The following is a 17,089-nucleotide window of genomic DNA, read 5'->3' as shown; positions in this document are numbered from 1 at the left end:
TTTACATCCAAGCATCTAATCCCACTAATTTCTCCTTGATTCACTCCACCTCTTTTGCTTGATTCTCTCCACCTCTCTGAGAATATCTCCACACCTCCTAAATCTTCTCATGCTACCCTTTATTCTCTCCCAGTAGATTCTTCTCACCTTTCCACAGGTTCTCTCACATTTACAGATTCTCTTTTATAGCCTCTAGCCAAGGGCTTGTTCCCGCACACACCCTATTCACTTGTATAGTTCAACACCTCCCCTCAAGTGAATACTCCTAGCACACCTGGACCCTATACCAAGTTTCCCTCTTACTTGATAGTCTGCGAGACCAGTGCCTCAAGTCCCTAAACTCATAGTCCTTGACACTCTCTCTCTCTCTCTGTGTCCAAGGTTCCTACAAGTGCCCGTGACCTTGACTAAAGTGCTCACACATACATCTACCACATGACCTACATCATCGGTGGCTCAGAGGTGGTTTTACTTTGTTGGGGCAGGTTACATTGGGTTGTGGAGTCTCTCTCTCTCTCTCTCTCTCTCTCTCTCTCTCTCTCTCTCTCTCTCTCTCTCTCTCTCTCTCTCTCTCTCTCTCTCAGAAAATATGATCCGACTTCTCTTCCTTAGGAGCCTCCATGAAGTTTGCCGATGTCGTTCCTTCTCCACTGGGTTTGGTGTAGCAGTCTCTTGCCATGTTTCCTGGCTTTCCACAGTTGTGGCAAGTGAAGGTCCTTCCTCCTACTCTGCCTCTTCCTCGTCCTCGTCCTCACAAGAGAATCCTCCTCTCGGGTGAAGAATGCTTTTTCTTCTCCTGCTGTTGAGTGGATCCATTTCTTCTCTTTGCCTCTGCTATCTTGCTCTAGTAGAGCTCCTTCTATCTCGTGTAGCTTCAATTCAGGTACATTCTTTAGTGTTGCTACAATGTTTTCATATTCACCTTTGTCCACACTCTTCAGAGAAGCACTGCTAGTGCCTCATCATCTTCTACCTTTTTGCCAATAGCTGCCAATTGTTACTTAATGCTTTTATATCTGTTCAAGTGTGTGATTAAAGGTTCACTTTCCTTCATATCCAATTTGTAGAATTACATTAACAGATTTATCTTTGAATTTTTAGCTTGTGTGCCAAGTAATTTATTGAGTTTATCCCATGCATCTTTTGCCCATTGTATCCTTGTGATGTGATGAATGATTTCATCATTTAGACTGAGTGCAATAAGTCCCAATGCTTTTTCATTCCTGCTCTTCCACTCATTTTTCCCTCTCACCTCTGGGCATTCATCTCTTCTCTCAACTAGCCACCACAGATTTTTCCTCATGAGCAGATACATGGTTATTGTCTGCCATGTGTAAAACTGCTCCCCATTAAATTTGGCTCTCTTGTGCTGTACTCATGATGATGTGAAGGGGGTCTTACCACTTGATCCAATTTCAAGATTCAAGGGCAGTGTCTACCCTTTTACAACTCAATTTGGTGTTTAAGATATGATTACAACAGTTTTATCAGCATAAAATCACTAGAAACTACATCAAATCAATGGCAACCAATTTGTACGGAATGGTTGGAGTATCAAACCATCTCCGAATTGTAATTTGAAGTTATAGGGATCTGTATCAGATACCCAATGGTTAATTTGAACCCTCAATTGCACCAAAATACAGTGATTAGCATTGATTAATCATTGATTAGTAAATTAATCCTTTGTTTTGTGTGTAGAAAACAGAGTATGCGAGGAGCCCAGATCTGAGGCCTTAAAGTTCAAATGAGCTCAAATGCTTTCAAGGCCATCAATAGCAATTAGTCTAGTAGAGGATTAAGCCAAGAAACACAAGATTTGACCAAACATTGAATGCTTAATCTATGTTTTACCAAAGTCACCTGCAAATTTGATGAAGAGCTTGGATCTCATTGTAGACTTGATCAAATCAAATTTTGACTTCACCAGCTTGTAGGGCATGCTTGAAAACCCCCAGGGCTAAGAGGAATTAGACCCACTGTAACTGGAGAAGACAAGATGTCAATTTTCCTCAAAAAAATGGCACGTGTAAATCTACAAAAAATGGGAGCTGTGGTCGGCGGTTTGCTGCGCTCATTCACTTGGCTGGAGCACCAAGGAGTTAGCTATGTTGGGCTAGAAGCATTTGAGCTAATGTTGAGCCTACAAAGAGAGGGAGCTCCTCCACTGGCTGGGGGTGCAGAGGTTAGTTGAAAAAGAGGTGAAAATATTAATTTTCTACTAATCTTAATTAGCTTGGTGATTAGCAAGATAATGGGCTCACAAATTGATGGATTCCAAGCTAGACTCTGATACCATGTTAAGATTAGAGCAATGTGATGAGCTATGGTGGATCAAATGCTTTCAACATCATTAACAAATGATTAGATGATAATTAAGATGTCATTAGTGAGTAATTAACTAATAGCTTAATGTAGGCATGGATAATCAAAAACCAACAAGTTCTCATTAGGCCAATGCCTCAATTTATAGAGTTTGCATCCAAGCATCTAATCCCACTGATTTCTCCTTGATTCACTCCACCTCTTTTGCTTGATTCTCTCCACCTCTCCGAGAATATCTCCACACCTCCTAAATCTTCTCATGCTACCCTTTATTCTCTCCCAGTAGATTCTTCTCACCTTTTCACAGGTTCTCTTACATTTACAGATTCTCTTTTACAGCCTCTAGCCAAGGGCTTGTTCCTACACACACCCTATTCACTTGTATATTTCAACATCCTTGTTGTTGAAGTACATGCACAGGAACCCATCTTTGATGAGAACACTGTAATTTGGTTTGCTGATGTGCTTGGTGTTGAGGCTTTCTTCTTTGTGCAAGCTTAGGGGACTTTGTGATGCGCTTGGGGACCCAAGCTTTGGTATTTCTTTGGTAGTACCCTTGTGCTTGCAGCAATGTTTTTGGTACCCACACTTGTTGCATTGGTGAGATATTTGAGGAACTCACATAGGCTCTTGTGGACGGTGTTTTGTAGTACTCTTCTTCTTCCTTGGCTTTCGAGTGCTTCGTTGAGGAAGAGGTTTTGACGGTCGAGGTACCCAAATTTGATTGGCACCTTCATAGTAGCCTTGTGCTACAAGTAGCTGCTTCTCCACCCACTTTTTGATACTATTAAGATATCGTGATTGTGGGAATCTTGGTGGAGTTTTCTTTTGGGTTGGTGTGGAAGGTTTGGGGCTCTCCATGACTTGGGTTGGCACTGAGGCTGCAGGTTTGAGACTCATTGACATTGTTGATGATGATGAGGTTAGAGTCTCTTGTGGAGTGGTTGCGATGTGACGAGGCCTTTGAGCATGTGGTTGTCTCCTTTGGTGAGGTTTGTTGATGAAGATGCATAGGCTCCAGGGTCTTTCCTTGTGTTTTTTACCATGTCTAATTTCCCAAGGATTTAACTCTTCCCTAAATGATGCTTTGAGGAGCAAAATGCTTGCCATTTAAGAAAGTCTTACCAAATAAGCTTGTGTTTTGCTTCACTCGCATTGTCTACTCTCATACAAGATTGGCAATGTACTCTATATTTTTTTGCAATTACGATTTCAAGTTGATCTGAGTGATTAAAATGCAAACTATGTGTTAAAAGTGAATTAAATATGATGAAAACCACTCAAATTGAGCAATGCAAATAGATAATATGAATTTTGATGCAAGGGAGGGCTTCCCATAGTAGATTTCTATCGTAAGTTTCCAATTTTGACATTACTTTGACCCAATTTGTTTAAATCATCCCTTAATGATAGTGATTAGGTGCTAATCATAGATAGCGACAAGGTTGAATCTTGGAGGCTTCAATTGAGAAAATTCAAAGGGATTTTAATAGGGATTTTTGCTTGCCCTTCTTACCCTTGATAAAAGACACTAGCTCCAAGCGCCAAAACACAAATATAGAGCAAACTTAGGTTGAATGGTTTTTTGCTTCTCACGGCTGCTACAATGAATTGAATTTGCTCAGATTTGGATTGTGGGTCCCTTGAAGGATGATTAACAAGCTCCTAAGAGGGCTTGGCTCAATTGCAAGTGTAGATGGAGAATGAGCAAAAACAACAGCGCCGCCACAACGTAAAAAATGAGCAGTAGAAAGCATGTTCATCTAATACCTTTGGTGAATCACTTAGCAACAATGAGCTAAGGAATCTCCCCTTAAAGGGATTTTGGAAATAGTTGAGGGAACTAGCAATGCCAAGCTCCCCACATTTGAGCCACTAGTAGAGTGAATGGATAAGATGAGATTAGTGAAGCTTAATAATGTTGATTAGTGATTGATGCAAGCAAGGGGAAATGTAAGGAGGCTATGGGAAGAGGGGAGGATCTAATACCATGTTGATTAATATTGTTGATTAGTGACTCATGCAAGCAAGGGGAAAAGTAAGGAGGCTATGGGAAGAGGGGAGGATCTAATACCATGTTAAGAAACATAGAGATCCCAGTCATCTACATGGCTATGGTGAGGGTGAATTAATCCTACATTTATTAGTGCTAAGCTAAGGTGGGTAATACCTAAGTGTAAACATGATGATTAACTACTAAACTAATTAAGCAGAGGACTTAAGCACATTGAGACTCGTACTCATAAAGAGGCTTGAGAGCTTGCTTCACATTTCATTGCTTGAAAATGACCCTTTTTATATGGCCATGTACATGGATTTTCTTGGTTTGACCTTATGGAACAATGCTTTGCTGATTGTGACTCCTTGCTAGGCTTGTACTTCATTTGGGCTACTCATACCCACTCCCTACCAACTCCACTACTCAATGGCACGCTCAATGACACCACATTTCTCAACAGCTAAGAGTAATGGGAAGTGAAACTATCAAAAACTTTCCTGCACTCAAAGAGTCTTGGGTGTGAGTTTTGATAGAGAGTAGTCATTGTTGGTCCTAGGGTGAAGCCATGCCAGCTGGGCATGTATCTTGGCCTCAATTTGGACCCTCTTTTCAAGCCCTAGAGTAATGCATACTCTGGACTCCATCTATCACTATGCAAGTATCTATAGGAGGGGGGACATGGTATTGCCACTAAAACATGAAGAAACACAAAAGGCAGCACCTCTCCCCTTCTTAACTCCTGAAGCCAGAGTTGCCCAACTTTATCCAAGCCAAAGACCAGAGGTGTGAAAGCACATCACCGATATACAGATCATGCAAATAATGTGAAAGGCCAATGGATAGTGATGAGAAAGCACATCAGTGTTAACCACATAATATTGGTTAACATATTCCTATGACAACTATGTCTGCACACTTATATAATGGGTGTTGGTACTATATTGTAAATCCCATCATTTGATGAGGGAAACGCCCTAAAGATGCTCCCAAGTATTGAGCTTCGAATGACAGACAAGAGGATCTTGGTCAATTGGCCAAACTATAGAGAAAAGCCTTGTAACTATATTTTGGGTGCCTCCGCTCACTTACTCTTGGGCAGCCTAGTGGGAAAAGGCTTGGAAATATAAAAACCAATTTCTCTTATTTGTAACTCATCCTCCCATTTGTGCAATAGAAGTGGAGTGTTCTCTCTCCCTCTCTCTTACAACTCTAATCTAGCATATGTGGTGTGCTTAGGGTTAGGGTTTGGGAGGAGTAGTGCTAATCACTTGTTCTCTTATGCTTCCCTCTTACTTCTTGCTTCTCTTATGATTTCCTCTTGCTAATCACTTGTTCTCTTATGCTTCCCTCTTGCTTCTTCTCTCCCTCTTGCTTGAGTGATTACGCTACCAACACGATCGTCTTCCGCAAAGATCCCACACGATCTTTCCAGAGAGGTTGCACCATCCATTGGATTAGAGCAACCACCTCAGTGTGACAACAAGTGCGGGAGGACGACAGTGACGACGGTGGAGCTCTTGAACCTAGCTTGAGCTCGACGAATAGGAAACTTCCTACGATGATAGTTAGGGTAGGGTTTCCTTAACATCTTTGGCGCCGCTGCTGGGGAGCGCCAATCCGCTACTTGTCAAAGCCTTCTTTGATTCGAATCCAATGGAGTCTCCATAGCCTGATGCTAGGTAAGCTCTTTGGTATGCGATTTTTTATTTTTTCATGTATTTTGATGTTTTGTATGGTTGTTTTTTATGTTTTTGTTGTGATTTAGGCATCTCTTTGTGTTTAGAATAGAATTACTACATGTTTACCTGAAAAAACTTGAGATTTGGGTGATTAGAGAGCCTAATAAAGAGGTTTTTGCTTAAACCTAGACTATTTTTCTTAATTTTTAGCTTAATCTTGTTTCTTTTACTTTATTATTTTTATAGGTAGGTTAGCAATGTTAGATAGAACCCTAATCCATTAAAAAATCCCAAAAAAATCATAAACTTCTCTTAATTTTTATTAATTTTTACTAATTATCACTAATCTACTAGCTAGTGTGATCAGTGAACTTATTAAAGAGAACAAAAATTTAAAAAATTGAGCCTAATTGCTTGTAATTAAACTAATTAGAGTGGCATTAATGTTCTAAACATTTGCCTTGACCCAATTTCATGTTTAGTCCACTCCCATTAGGCCTTAATTAGCAAGAAATTACACTAATTAGTCTCATTTGCCTAATTTTTCCTCTTTTTAGTGGGTTAATTAGATACCTAATTATTAGAGGGATTAATAAGAGATGATTATATCATTGGATTAGCCTAAACATTGCTAATCCACCTATTAAATCCTCATCCCTAAACTCTTTATCAATTAAGAGTAATTAGAGAGCAAAGAAGAGGATTAAAAGGTGATTAACAATGGGATTAAGAAGAATTAATCATTAGTTAAGTTAGAATGCCTCTAAATTAGTCAAAATCCACTAATTTAGAGGTAGCCTCTAGCTTTAGCCTTTTCCCACATACCTTGCATTAGTGAGGGGATCTTAGTTGTCTCCCACTCACTTCTCTCCAAATTTGAAATTGAAATTTCAAATTCAAAATTCAATTTCAATTTCAATTTCAAATTTTAAATTTCAAACTTGCCCATCGTTCACACCTAAGGTCACGTGCGTACGCTTCTAAGCATACGACCGTACTTTCCCGAAAAAGAAAACTTCTCCAAAAAACAATTGCCACGCCGTACCTTCCTAAGCATATGGCCATACCAACCTAAGCATACAGACGCACTGTCTCAAAAAAAAAACTCTAGCTACAACGTTTTGTCTTGGGAAACATGGACCTCATTCCGCCACCCCACCCCTTGCATGAGTCTACAGCAATATAAATAATTCCCAATCTATGATCGTTAGTGGTTTTGAAGTGGAGTTTTTAATTGGATCTAATCGTGTCGTGCAAGTTTTATGTAACCCTCACTACCTACAGTAGCAAGTACATTGAAAGAGAGCATCATCCTCAGGAGGGAATGGATCGTGGCCATAAATTATATTGTCAACTGGCAAAAAAGGACCGCAATGCTTGAGCTACCCTTTGGAATGGTTTATCGTATTGCTCAGCTAGCAAAAAAGGACTGCAATGCTCAAGGTACCCTTTGGAATGGTCTATCGTATTGCCATATGTATAGAGAGTGGCAGCATTAACCAAAATACTACTCCTTACAGCTTATGTAATAGGTTGCAGCCATTGCCATATGTTGGAATGCAACTTAAACGGCTGGTTGGTTCTAAGTGAAAGCTAAGTTCCAAGCTATTTTATATTTTTATCTACACATTATTACTTACAATAATGTCCCAATCATGAACCAACCTTACGTATCTCGTGTAAGGCCTTTTGAGGATCATGGTGTATGACCCTCTTCTCTAAAAATCCATCACCACAAATGTGTGGTTGAAGCTTAGCTCCAAAGTCTTAACCGTTGCATCCTGAACTCAGGGAGTTCACCTCTAATAAATTTCATGTATCAAATGCGTTTAAGGGGTATTTAAAAAACCCCTTACAGTTAGATACTTTAATGAATAAAATGACCACTCTTTTTTCATAAACTTACGATTTTTTTTTAATTGGTTTAAAAACCCCTCCTATAAATGTAATTCTATAACTTTGTATACCCTCCTGTAAATGTAATTCTGTAACTTTGTTGAATTAATATACCCTCCTATAAATGTAATTCTATAACTTTGTTGAATTAATATACCCCTCCTGATGAACTCACGTGCTACACTTACATATTTTTAGGTAAACCCCGAGATCCTAAAGGAGGACTAACAGTTTATGGTTATGTTGCTGTCGGCAAGCTTGACCATGAAGCTCATGCCTATGAGTGGCAAGCTTCAAAAATCGATCGATGAGCGCAAGTCATCCCCTCTCTCGCAGGTACTGCATCTCATAGAGATACTTGGTTCTAGTAATATAGTCCCACATCCTTTCGTCCTCCTCCTCCTTAAGGTTATAGATCTGTGCAATTGGGCGCTTCATCTTGTTCCATTGGACAAGACCATGGCATGCTTGCCTTCAAGGCAAAGCCTAAATGAACAGATCTTGGTGGGGTCATCAATCCGTCCCATGGCATCAAAAATTTGATCAAACTTCTCTAGATATTGTTCCATCAAAGATGTGAACCGCATCTTTTTCAGAGTGTGATCTCCTAATCAACACTAAGAAATATTGGGTGATCCCAATAGCTTGGAATAGATGTAAAAACAAAACTAAGTCCTAGGTTAGTCCCTGATAGCAGTGCCAAAAAATGTTTAAGTCAAGAGCTTACCTTAGCCTTGTGAAAGCATGTGTCATTGGATTTTGCCCTACAGCCGTAATATGTAGCTTTCCATGTGGATGCACGAGCTCATCCATCGCGTCCTCGCTCTTCATCACACCAAAATGCTCTGGAGTGGAGGGATGGCACTCAATGCCTTGATGACACAAGAAGAGATCCATCTTCGCGATAACTCTCTCACAAAGACAAGGAAAGAAGAAGAAGCTATTACAAGAAAACCTACAATCAACCTATCTAGCATACATTCATCAAGTACGCAAGATTCAATAGCATGCAAGTGAGAAAAAAGAGGACAGAAGGAGAGCTCACAAGAAAACTATTACAAGAAATGATTGTGTATTGCTTATTACCAAAAATTACTTATATACAAATGACCAAATTTTATACTAGGTCGACCAAACATTAAAAAGATCTAGCCTCTATTACTAGTCTTAAGTAACTATGTACACACTGTCTGTAGAATTTTCCTATTTGCCATTAAGCATATAGCAAGGTTGTTTCATATATTCCAATGTCATCTTACAAAAGTCGTGCTCGTTTGCACACAAGTATGATGACAAAGTGTGTTATGGTAGGTCAAGTGGACGAAACTATACTGACCAATAGAGTGATTGACACCTCATAAAAGACCAAAAGAGTCTACCACAACCCTGGCAATATATCATTATATGTGTAACTACAACATGCACAATAAAAGAGAAGAGAACACCACGTAGGAAAGTCGTGCATGCAAGTATGGCAAGCCTAAACTTGTTGTCGATAGGCGCCCCCTAATGTCTTGAATAAAGGGTATAACGATAGATCTACCACCCATACACCTCTATGACGTGACTTATACAAACTCAAATGTGGAAGCATACTTCTTTCACATCCTAGTTACATGTTTGTAAGGTGTGTAAACATAGCCTTGTATGCCTCCACAATGTGCTCATGTCAATCAAACTAAGCTCAAGCGACTATTGCATGTTGTCTCATAGTCTCTATTAGTGAAGCAATTGTCAAACCTCAAAAGCTAGCCAATGTGATGCAACGAAGAAAGCCTCTAGAGAGAGAGAGAGAGAGAGAGAGAGAGAGAGAGAGATTAACATATGCTAAGGGCCAAAATGACCTACGAGACTAAATGCATGGCATGGAAGTCTACGCCAAATATATGGTTGAAAGAAAATATATTCAAACGGAAGATTCCAAGCATCAAATATAATCCACTCGATAAAAACCTATGTTCAGCTTTGGTTTAAGTCTACAAAAAACATCAATAAGGACTTTACCCTCACGAAAAATGTTGAGACACACACACACACACGGGGGGCGGGGGGGGGGGGGGGTGTTTTCAAGGTCAATTGATACTTTATGCGCTCAAGTATGGTAGTGAAAAAATTAGCACCTTTAGGACTCCTCAACATCCACATTAATTTACAAAATTAGCAACTTCTTTAGGACTTTTGCATTACAATCTACATTAATCTCAACACTTTCAAATCAGCTATAAGAGTAGCTATAAACAATTACAATGGAAAAGCTCTTACATCACAATCTAAATTCCATTAAGACATTGTAGGGATAGCTCTTTGTCTTTCGATGCTAGTTGTCTTACAAAAAAAAAGAGGCTTTAACTTGGCAGTACTACTAATTTTCTGTCATGTCAAAACTTTCGTAAGAAGATATATTTTATGGAGATCGCTCTGGAAACAAGATTATCAACACAAGATGTATCAATAATTAAAGAAGTTTCAAATACATTTCTTCAAGGTCACTATTCAAACACTTATTGCCAAAACTCTATGTATAATTTGAGACTTTTTCTTTAGAAACACCATAAGCATCTTTTAAGCACACCACAATTACAATACAAAACAACTACATAGTGTGTACAAAAGTTGACATACACCTTTCTTTAATTGAAGACTTGTTTTCCCCGCACTCGTCCAACACAGATTGTTAAAGTTTGAGGCCTTGTTAGTGGGATATAATTTTTTCCCAGAACCATTACCATACACAGATACATGCTAAGTGACTTGGAGGCTTTTGCAGTTTTCAAATACCTCATTTCCTTGAATTAGTAATTAGACCTTACATTTTTCTAGTTAACGCCACTTTTATAGTTCAAATACACAACTAGTGTCAAAGCCCAACTTCATTCCCAAATGCCACCGTCTCTCCCAAAATTCCCTTAGCTTATCCTACTGCCAAATGCTGATACTCCAACTGATCCTTTCTTCACATAGGTGCTTCATCTATTTGAAATATTGTTCCTACTTTTGAAACATATAACTCCTTCATTCTAACATAATAATATAGTTCATGACTCACTCCAAGCCTGCAAAATTTTTGTTTATCTTATAAATGGCTTTGCCACAAATCTCGGCCTACATTACATAGTCAGGTGTAGCACTTCAATTCCAACTTTTTGACCCGTGATTTCAGATCCATGCATAATAGTACTTCAAACTCAAATCAAACCTCCTCTAGGCACAATATCCTCAACATCTTTCTAAAAGTGTGACCTGAGATTTGGTCTATAAGACCTAACCTACCAACCTGTGGTACACCACATCATCCAATAGACTGATAATACATAGAAGATGCATCCATGAATGACCTTCAACTTTGTTACATAGGTGAAGTGTCACTGCCAAACCAAGCCTCAAGATTCCTCATGGCATTTTCTGATAAAAACAAAAATGCCATATGTTTTCTGCCGCTAACATTCATCTCCGCCTGTTCTCTAAAATGATACAATGGAGGCCTGGCACACAGGCAGAACAGCCTCAACAAAAGCCTGCAAGGCGGCCTGACAAGTTTTATGTGAAGATCAATCTCAAATGTGTTCGGAGCATTCCCTACTTCAACTACTGAAGACAGAAGGTGAGGCCTTCATTCAAAGGACATTTTACCAGGTCAAACTCCCTGAACCTTATTAGAAGATGCCCCTGGCCTGCCCAGAAGTATCACTAGTAGTTTAGGATGGCTCGGTTGGCTGGCCCAACCACCCCACCCCCCCCCCCCCCCCACCCCCAAATTTTTATTTTTTTAAAAAAAACTCAGAGCAAACCCACAAGCAGATTTTTTGAGTCCTGGTAGAAAAGGCTACAACTCAAAACTGTCCCCCTCTACTACCAAAGCCTTACGTATCCCCCATTTCATTATGCAGCTCACTCGATTCAAGGAAAGCCTTATGAATCCCCCATTTCATCATGCAGCTCACTCGGTGCAATCAATCCTGGTATACTTAGCATTCTTTGCCGTTCTATTTCTCTCTGAGCAGCAGCCTCTTCAGCGTATAGATCTTTATTATCCTGCCAATTCCATGGTAAAAGAGAGCAGTATAAGTAGCCATTAGATAGGCTAAAACTGTTGGGTACCACACCTTCTGCTCAATCTGTTACCTGTGCTGAAAACTCCTTTGAGTGTATCAAGAAGTCCCGGAGTTGAGTTTTGAAGCTGGCAAGATCGTGCCTGGTCTCAAAAAGACCACCAACAAAGGCCTTTACCTGCAGGCCAGAAAACTCTTTTTGAACCTTGGCTTCCTTTGGCAGAAGCCTCTTACCCAGGGCATATGATCCTCCCACACACCATGCAATTTGAACATACCATATAAGAAAGCAATACTAAGGTTTACCTCTGAAGGTTTTATGTTGGGGAAAGAAGAGCTTAACAGCTTAATTGTGTAGTCATGGAGAAAAGAAACATTGTTTGGATAAGCTGTAGCTCCTAACGAATTCACATCCCATAAAGGCTGTGTCAGTGCTCCAGAGTCGACCTGTGTGGCAGACAAAGCTCTTGCATAAACATAACTGTGAAACCAAAACAGCTTTTAAATTCCACTTCTTCAAAGTTCAGAAACACAAAATTACACCCCCGGGAAAGGGGGGGGATGAGAGAGAGAGGAATGGCTATTACCAGGCAGAATAGATGCTGCAAGATGAGAACGTGTAGCTTGTAACCTGGCTTGTGAAAGGTATCAGTTAGCACTGCAAAAATCTCCTGCTCAATAGTAAGGAAATAGCTTTGATGGAATTGGTTACAAAACTCGGACACCTGCCAGACATGCAACACAAACTTTAGGACTGCCTACCTGATGAAATGCATCATTTCCAACATCAAAAAGAAGCTCTCGTAAGAATCAGCCCGTATAACCTAGCCACCCAGGGGATTCATCTAGTGCAGTGGGTAGCAGTTAGGAGTCCACCACGCCCCACACCAGCTGATGCAGGACGCATCTTCGGTCTCAACTGCCATTTTGAAACACATTCCTGGAGCCCAGTTCTGCTGCAGAGCAGACTTCACTGCATGTGCTTTCACACAGAATCACACAATTCAGAAATGGTGGCCCTGGGGTAGTAGACAACCTCGAATGGCTGTCCACCCGGATGCTGGTGGGTGGAGGTGTCCCAAGGGCTGTGGCAATCATGATCATAGTTGCAACAGAACGCATTCACACCTTGGGGAAAATACAGAACGTTTTGTATGTTCCATACAAATGGAGTTGCTATCAAATAGCATCATGCCTTGTACAAGAAAACCTCAAAGAAGCAAATCTTCAATGAATCAAGAATCAGTTTTGCCAATGCAAAATGTTCAATTTTCATGATAGAAAATGACAAAAATCGGCAAAATTTGCATGTTCTATACATTAACATGCAATTTGCATGTTCTTTACATTAACATGCAATTTAGCATGTTTCTACCCCCCCAACCCCCACTAAAGGCACAAAACATTTTCCAAACGATTCACGAACGTACGAAACGCTTTTGAAACGCATTTAATGGAACACCTAGCAACTACGGTCATGATGGGTTATTAGCCTCGGAGCATAAAACCACATATGCTCCACTTTTATCACAAATCAAGATTGGCTTTTAAGTACTAGTGCAACAGCACTAAAATTTGTGAATTTGAAGATCATAGATATTGTGCCGCCTGGAAAAAGCATTGTGTACAATATCTTTCCCTATTCTTGTATGATAAGTCTGTGATTATGTATGCTAACATTACCATTCAAGTGAAACAGAGTGATCCCAAAGGAAGCTCAGTATTGTTGGTACAGGAGTCTGCACTTGTCAGGGAGTTGAAAATAAAAATGGCTGCCCAAAACATAAAAACTGAATATAAAGAGGGAAAATATGAAGTAAGGCTGAGCACATGGGTGGTTTCACACAGACAATGCTGGCAAAAACGAAATCCAGCACTTCCAGTCTTCGCGGAGTCAGCACACACCCATCTGAAGGGCTTTAACACATATGGACAAGATCACCAATTATTGATCTGGCAAGGACAGCCCTGTCTCCCCTCTAAAATTTCACCTTTGGTAAGTCCCCCCCAACCTCACCTCTAGAAGGATAGGCTTTCACCACTAGGACAACCACAAAACTTGTGTTAACGTAGGTGCTGCTGTATATCACTTTGTATCTAGACTTTGTGAAAAGCCCCGCGACAAAGAGGAAAAGGGGGGCAGACAAAAAGGCATTCAGCCTTGTCCAGACTCCACAAACATGTCTTAAGCCCCCCCTGAGTTGCAAAAATTAAATAGTTCAGTGGAAAAGCATATCTGTACACATTGGCATTCTATCACAAGGGCAAGCAATTTACCTGGAAATTTGTAAGCATTTCAAGTAGAAGGTTCAATCCAGTCTCTGCAACATTCCGTTCGGTATGCCGAAAGGCCCATATTATAGAGTCCATTACAAGCTTCAATTGCTGGTAGATGCATACAACATAAGCTTAGCACTCTGTAAAGCGATTCTCTAGAGTCTGTCTATACACATACCCCTAGCTCTCTCTGATCCCCATAATTCGTACAATGCAGAAGAGACAAACTGCAAATAATGACAAAGAGTTGCCGCTTTGTACCTGACCCGATAGCTTGAAAAGTGCCCGAAAGCAGTGACTAGCTATTGCTCTAAGTAGTGAGAAGAACTTCAACCTATGTTCTGGATAGTCCTCAAAATTTTTGGTTATCATCTGTTACAAAGAAAACCACTCTTCCATTAGAAGACCAAACATACTTTCAGTTATACACTGCCACAGCTTATCTCTTTCAAGCTTTTACCTCCAGGGTGCAAGCAAACACTGCTTCAAAAATGTGAGGCACATCATCAAGCACAGTGCTTTTGAGCCTGTCATCACCACCGATGCATACGACAAATTCACCCTTGAAGTTTTGATGAAACATTTAAAGAAATCAACGATAAAAACAAATTGCAGACACCCTCAGCTTGTTATTGAAAACCTCCCCATATGTCCAACATCCATAATCCTTTACCATCATTAGTCCATGCCATGCCATTGCTTACACATCCTTAATCATATTCAGCTATGTTAATATCTAGCTCAATCTTAAGAGATTAAGCTAGAGCTCAAACAAGTAACAAGATGATAAAAATCATGATATCAAAGGCTGGAAACACACTTGTTAATGATGGTTGCAAATAAAGATAAGACTTCAGATTCTCTTGCATCAGAGATATTGCGGGCATAGTCCCCAAGGATAGGATCCATCATTGCAGGGACAAACTGTTTGGCAATCAGCTCTTGATCTTCTGATTTGTCTACAAAGGTCTCAATGAGCTTTAACGTCTCCTTCTTCACTGACCTGGTAGTATTCAGAGAACCAATTCATGGTATGCCTTACAGAACCCAAAAAGGAATGCAAGTAGAGTGCAAAATGGGCACACAAAACAATCAAAAACCTACCTCAAAAGTTTAACAAAAGACGTCCGTGATGCGTAGGGACCCCCCGTTGCTATGCTACTTGATATGAGCTCACTGTACATTCTGCAAAATATCAAAGTCAAAAAGAATTGGGGCATTTACACACTTTGGCTTGCCAAGGATGCAATAAGTGCAAATCCACAGCCTATTGTGCACTTGCAAGCGATCTTCCCCGTCCATCCTTTTGTCTGGCCAGGTATGCAATAACTGCATATTCACCGCCCATTGGGCACTTCTGGACAATCTCGCCCGCCCATCCTCTTTTTCCACCACCCATCACACTCAAATGTGTAAATACCCTTAGAAAGGACAAGTACCTGTAGACATTCAGCATATCCAGGTATATGAGTGAAATCTGTGAAAGAAAAGGCTGCCCGAGCGAGCTTGCGACACTTGTATTTGTCTGTATCATAAAAATGTGTAAGTTGAAAGTAAAAAGCTAGCATTAAACAGCAACAAACTACCATAAACGCATATCAAAACACCGGTCCAATACCTGCAGTATGTTAAGCACAGTTCTGATAACCTCTTGATCTTTCAAAAACTCCACGCTTTGCCGAGCTTGGCTAATTATCTCAACCCATCGCTGCATCAACGCACAAACAACAGTAAAATATACAGGGAACAATGACTTGTGCATAAAGACAACCGAATAACATCTAAAATCATATCTTAAGAGATGCAAGGTCCTCATACTCCAGTACATTCAAAATGCCTTCATACCTGGTTCGGTAGCTCCATAAGCTTTTGCAAGTACTCGTCCCGTTTTTGAGGGTCTCCTTCAGCCTGAATCATAAATCCCACCTGCCACATGCAGAAAAAAACACATGATTATTGATGAATGATCATTGATGATTCACCATGAGGTTGTGTGCACCTTGACTAGATTTAGAGGCAACTAGCTTCACTAGCTCTATCTTTCAATTAGAATAAAAACTAGCACTCTTGGCATGGTGTAAGCTAAACACGCTGAAAACATGGCAGCTTACAGCTTCATAAAAGGAATGAATTTGGTGGTTCTCCAGGTCCATTATTGTTGATGGAATCGCTTTCAGAAGCTCTAAAACGAAAGGCTCAGTTTCACCAACCTGCAAAAAAAAAAGATTCCAAAATGCTTTAGGCAGTAGTAAAAATTGAAACATGTGGTGCATGTGTGTATTTACATACATACACATATGTATATATGTGTGTATACACACACACAGGCATGTGCGCACACGCACATACATAGAAATACATTTACACATACTGTATATGTATGTGTAAAAGTCAATGTACATGGAGGTGTAAATGTGCATGTATGTGCCCATGCATGTGCGTGCATGCATGTACACATCCATATGCATATCAGAGAACAAAATCACAAACCTGAAGTATTACAAACTTCCTTTTACATTTCTGCACAATCTTCAAAAACGTGTCACACGCCATATCCTGGAAAGGAAGCAAGTATAACACTGTCAAACGAAACAGCATAAAAGAAGGAACACATTACACACCAGAGTTGGGTACTGAAAGGGGTTTACCTGTACTCCGGGGTGTGTCTCATGCATGAATTCAAACAGCTTATTAACAACCGTCTTGAGAAATTTCCAATGTGCTCTCAAGAATCTAGGATATTGACCGACCACATACCTAATCATTCAACAGCAGGATAAGTGAGAAGATGACAAGCCACAGAAAGAACACAAAAGCATGGTTATCTATTATTCGAATGCATGCAGCCCATGCAAGTCAATGTG

The 17,089-nt window shown here is 40.1% G+C and overlaps 1 protein-coding gene across 1 annotated transcript in view; it reads right to left on the bottom strand.

The window, feature by feature from the left end:
• Positions 1 to 10,950: 10,950 nt before the first annotated feature.
• The window catches only part of LOC147613026 (protein EXPORTIN 1A-like), an 82,560-nt gene continuing 76,421 nt past the window's right edge, over positions 10,951 to 17,089 (bottom strand). The window contains exons 18-32 of the mRNA XM_086782324.1: positions 16,874 to 16,982; positions 16,716 to 16,781; positions 16,337 to 16,435; positions 16,071 to 16,151; positions 15,844 to 15,933; positions 15,665 to 15,750; positions 15,330 to 15,410; positions 15,046 to 15,228; positions 14,686 to 14,752; positions 14,487 to 14,597; positions 14,226 to 14,333; positions 12,536 to 12,673; positions 12,255 to 12,395; positions 12,022 to 12,126; positions 10,951 to 11,931 (exon numbers count right to left, since the gene is read on the bottom strand). Coding sequence (XP_086638450.1) covers positions 11,809 to 11,931; positions 12,022 to 12,126; positions 12,255 to 12,395; positions 12,536 to 12,673; positions 14,226 to 14,333; positions 14,487 to 14,597; positions 14,686 to 14,752; positions 15,046 to 15,228; positions 15,330 to 15,410; positions 15,665 to 15,750; positions 15,844 to 15,933; positions 16,071 to 16,151; positions 16,337 to 16,435; positions 16,716 to 16,781; positions 16,874 to 16,982 — 1,588 coding nt within the window. The 3' untranslated portion in view covers positions 10,951 to 11,808. The remainder of the gene's footprint in view (positions 11,932 to 12,021; positions 12,127 to 12,254; positions 12,396 to 12,535; positions 12,674 to 14,225; positions 14,334 to 14,486; positions 14,598 to 14,685; positions 14,753 to 15,045; positions 15,229 to 15,329; positions 15,411 to 15,664; positions 15,751 to 15,843; positions 15,934 to 16,070; positions 16,152 to 16,336; positions 16,436 to 16,715; positions 16,782 to 16,873; positions 16,983 to 17,089) is intronic.

The sequence above is a fragment of the Cibotium barometz genome, chromosome 44 (assembly GCF_041138505.1).
Source record: "Cibotium barometz isolate CiBa-2024 chromosome 44, ASM4113850v1, whole genome shotgun sequence".
Lineage (NCBI taxonomy): Eukaryota > Viridiplantae > Streptophyta > Polypodiopsida > Cyatheales > Cibotiaceae > Cibotium > Cibotium barometz.
The sequence above is the reverse complement of the archived record's forward strand: the minus strand, read 5'-3'. Positions and strand labels throughout refer to the sequence as shown.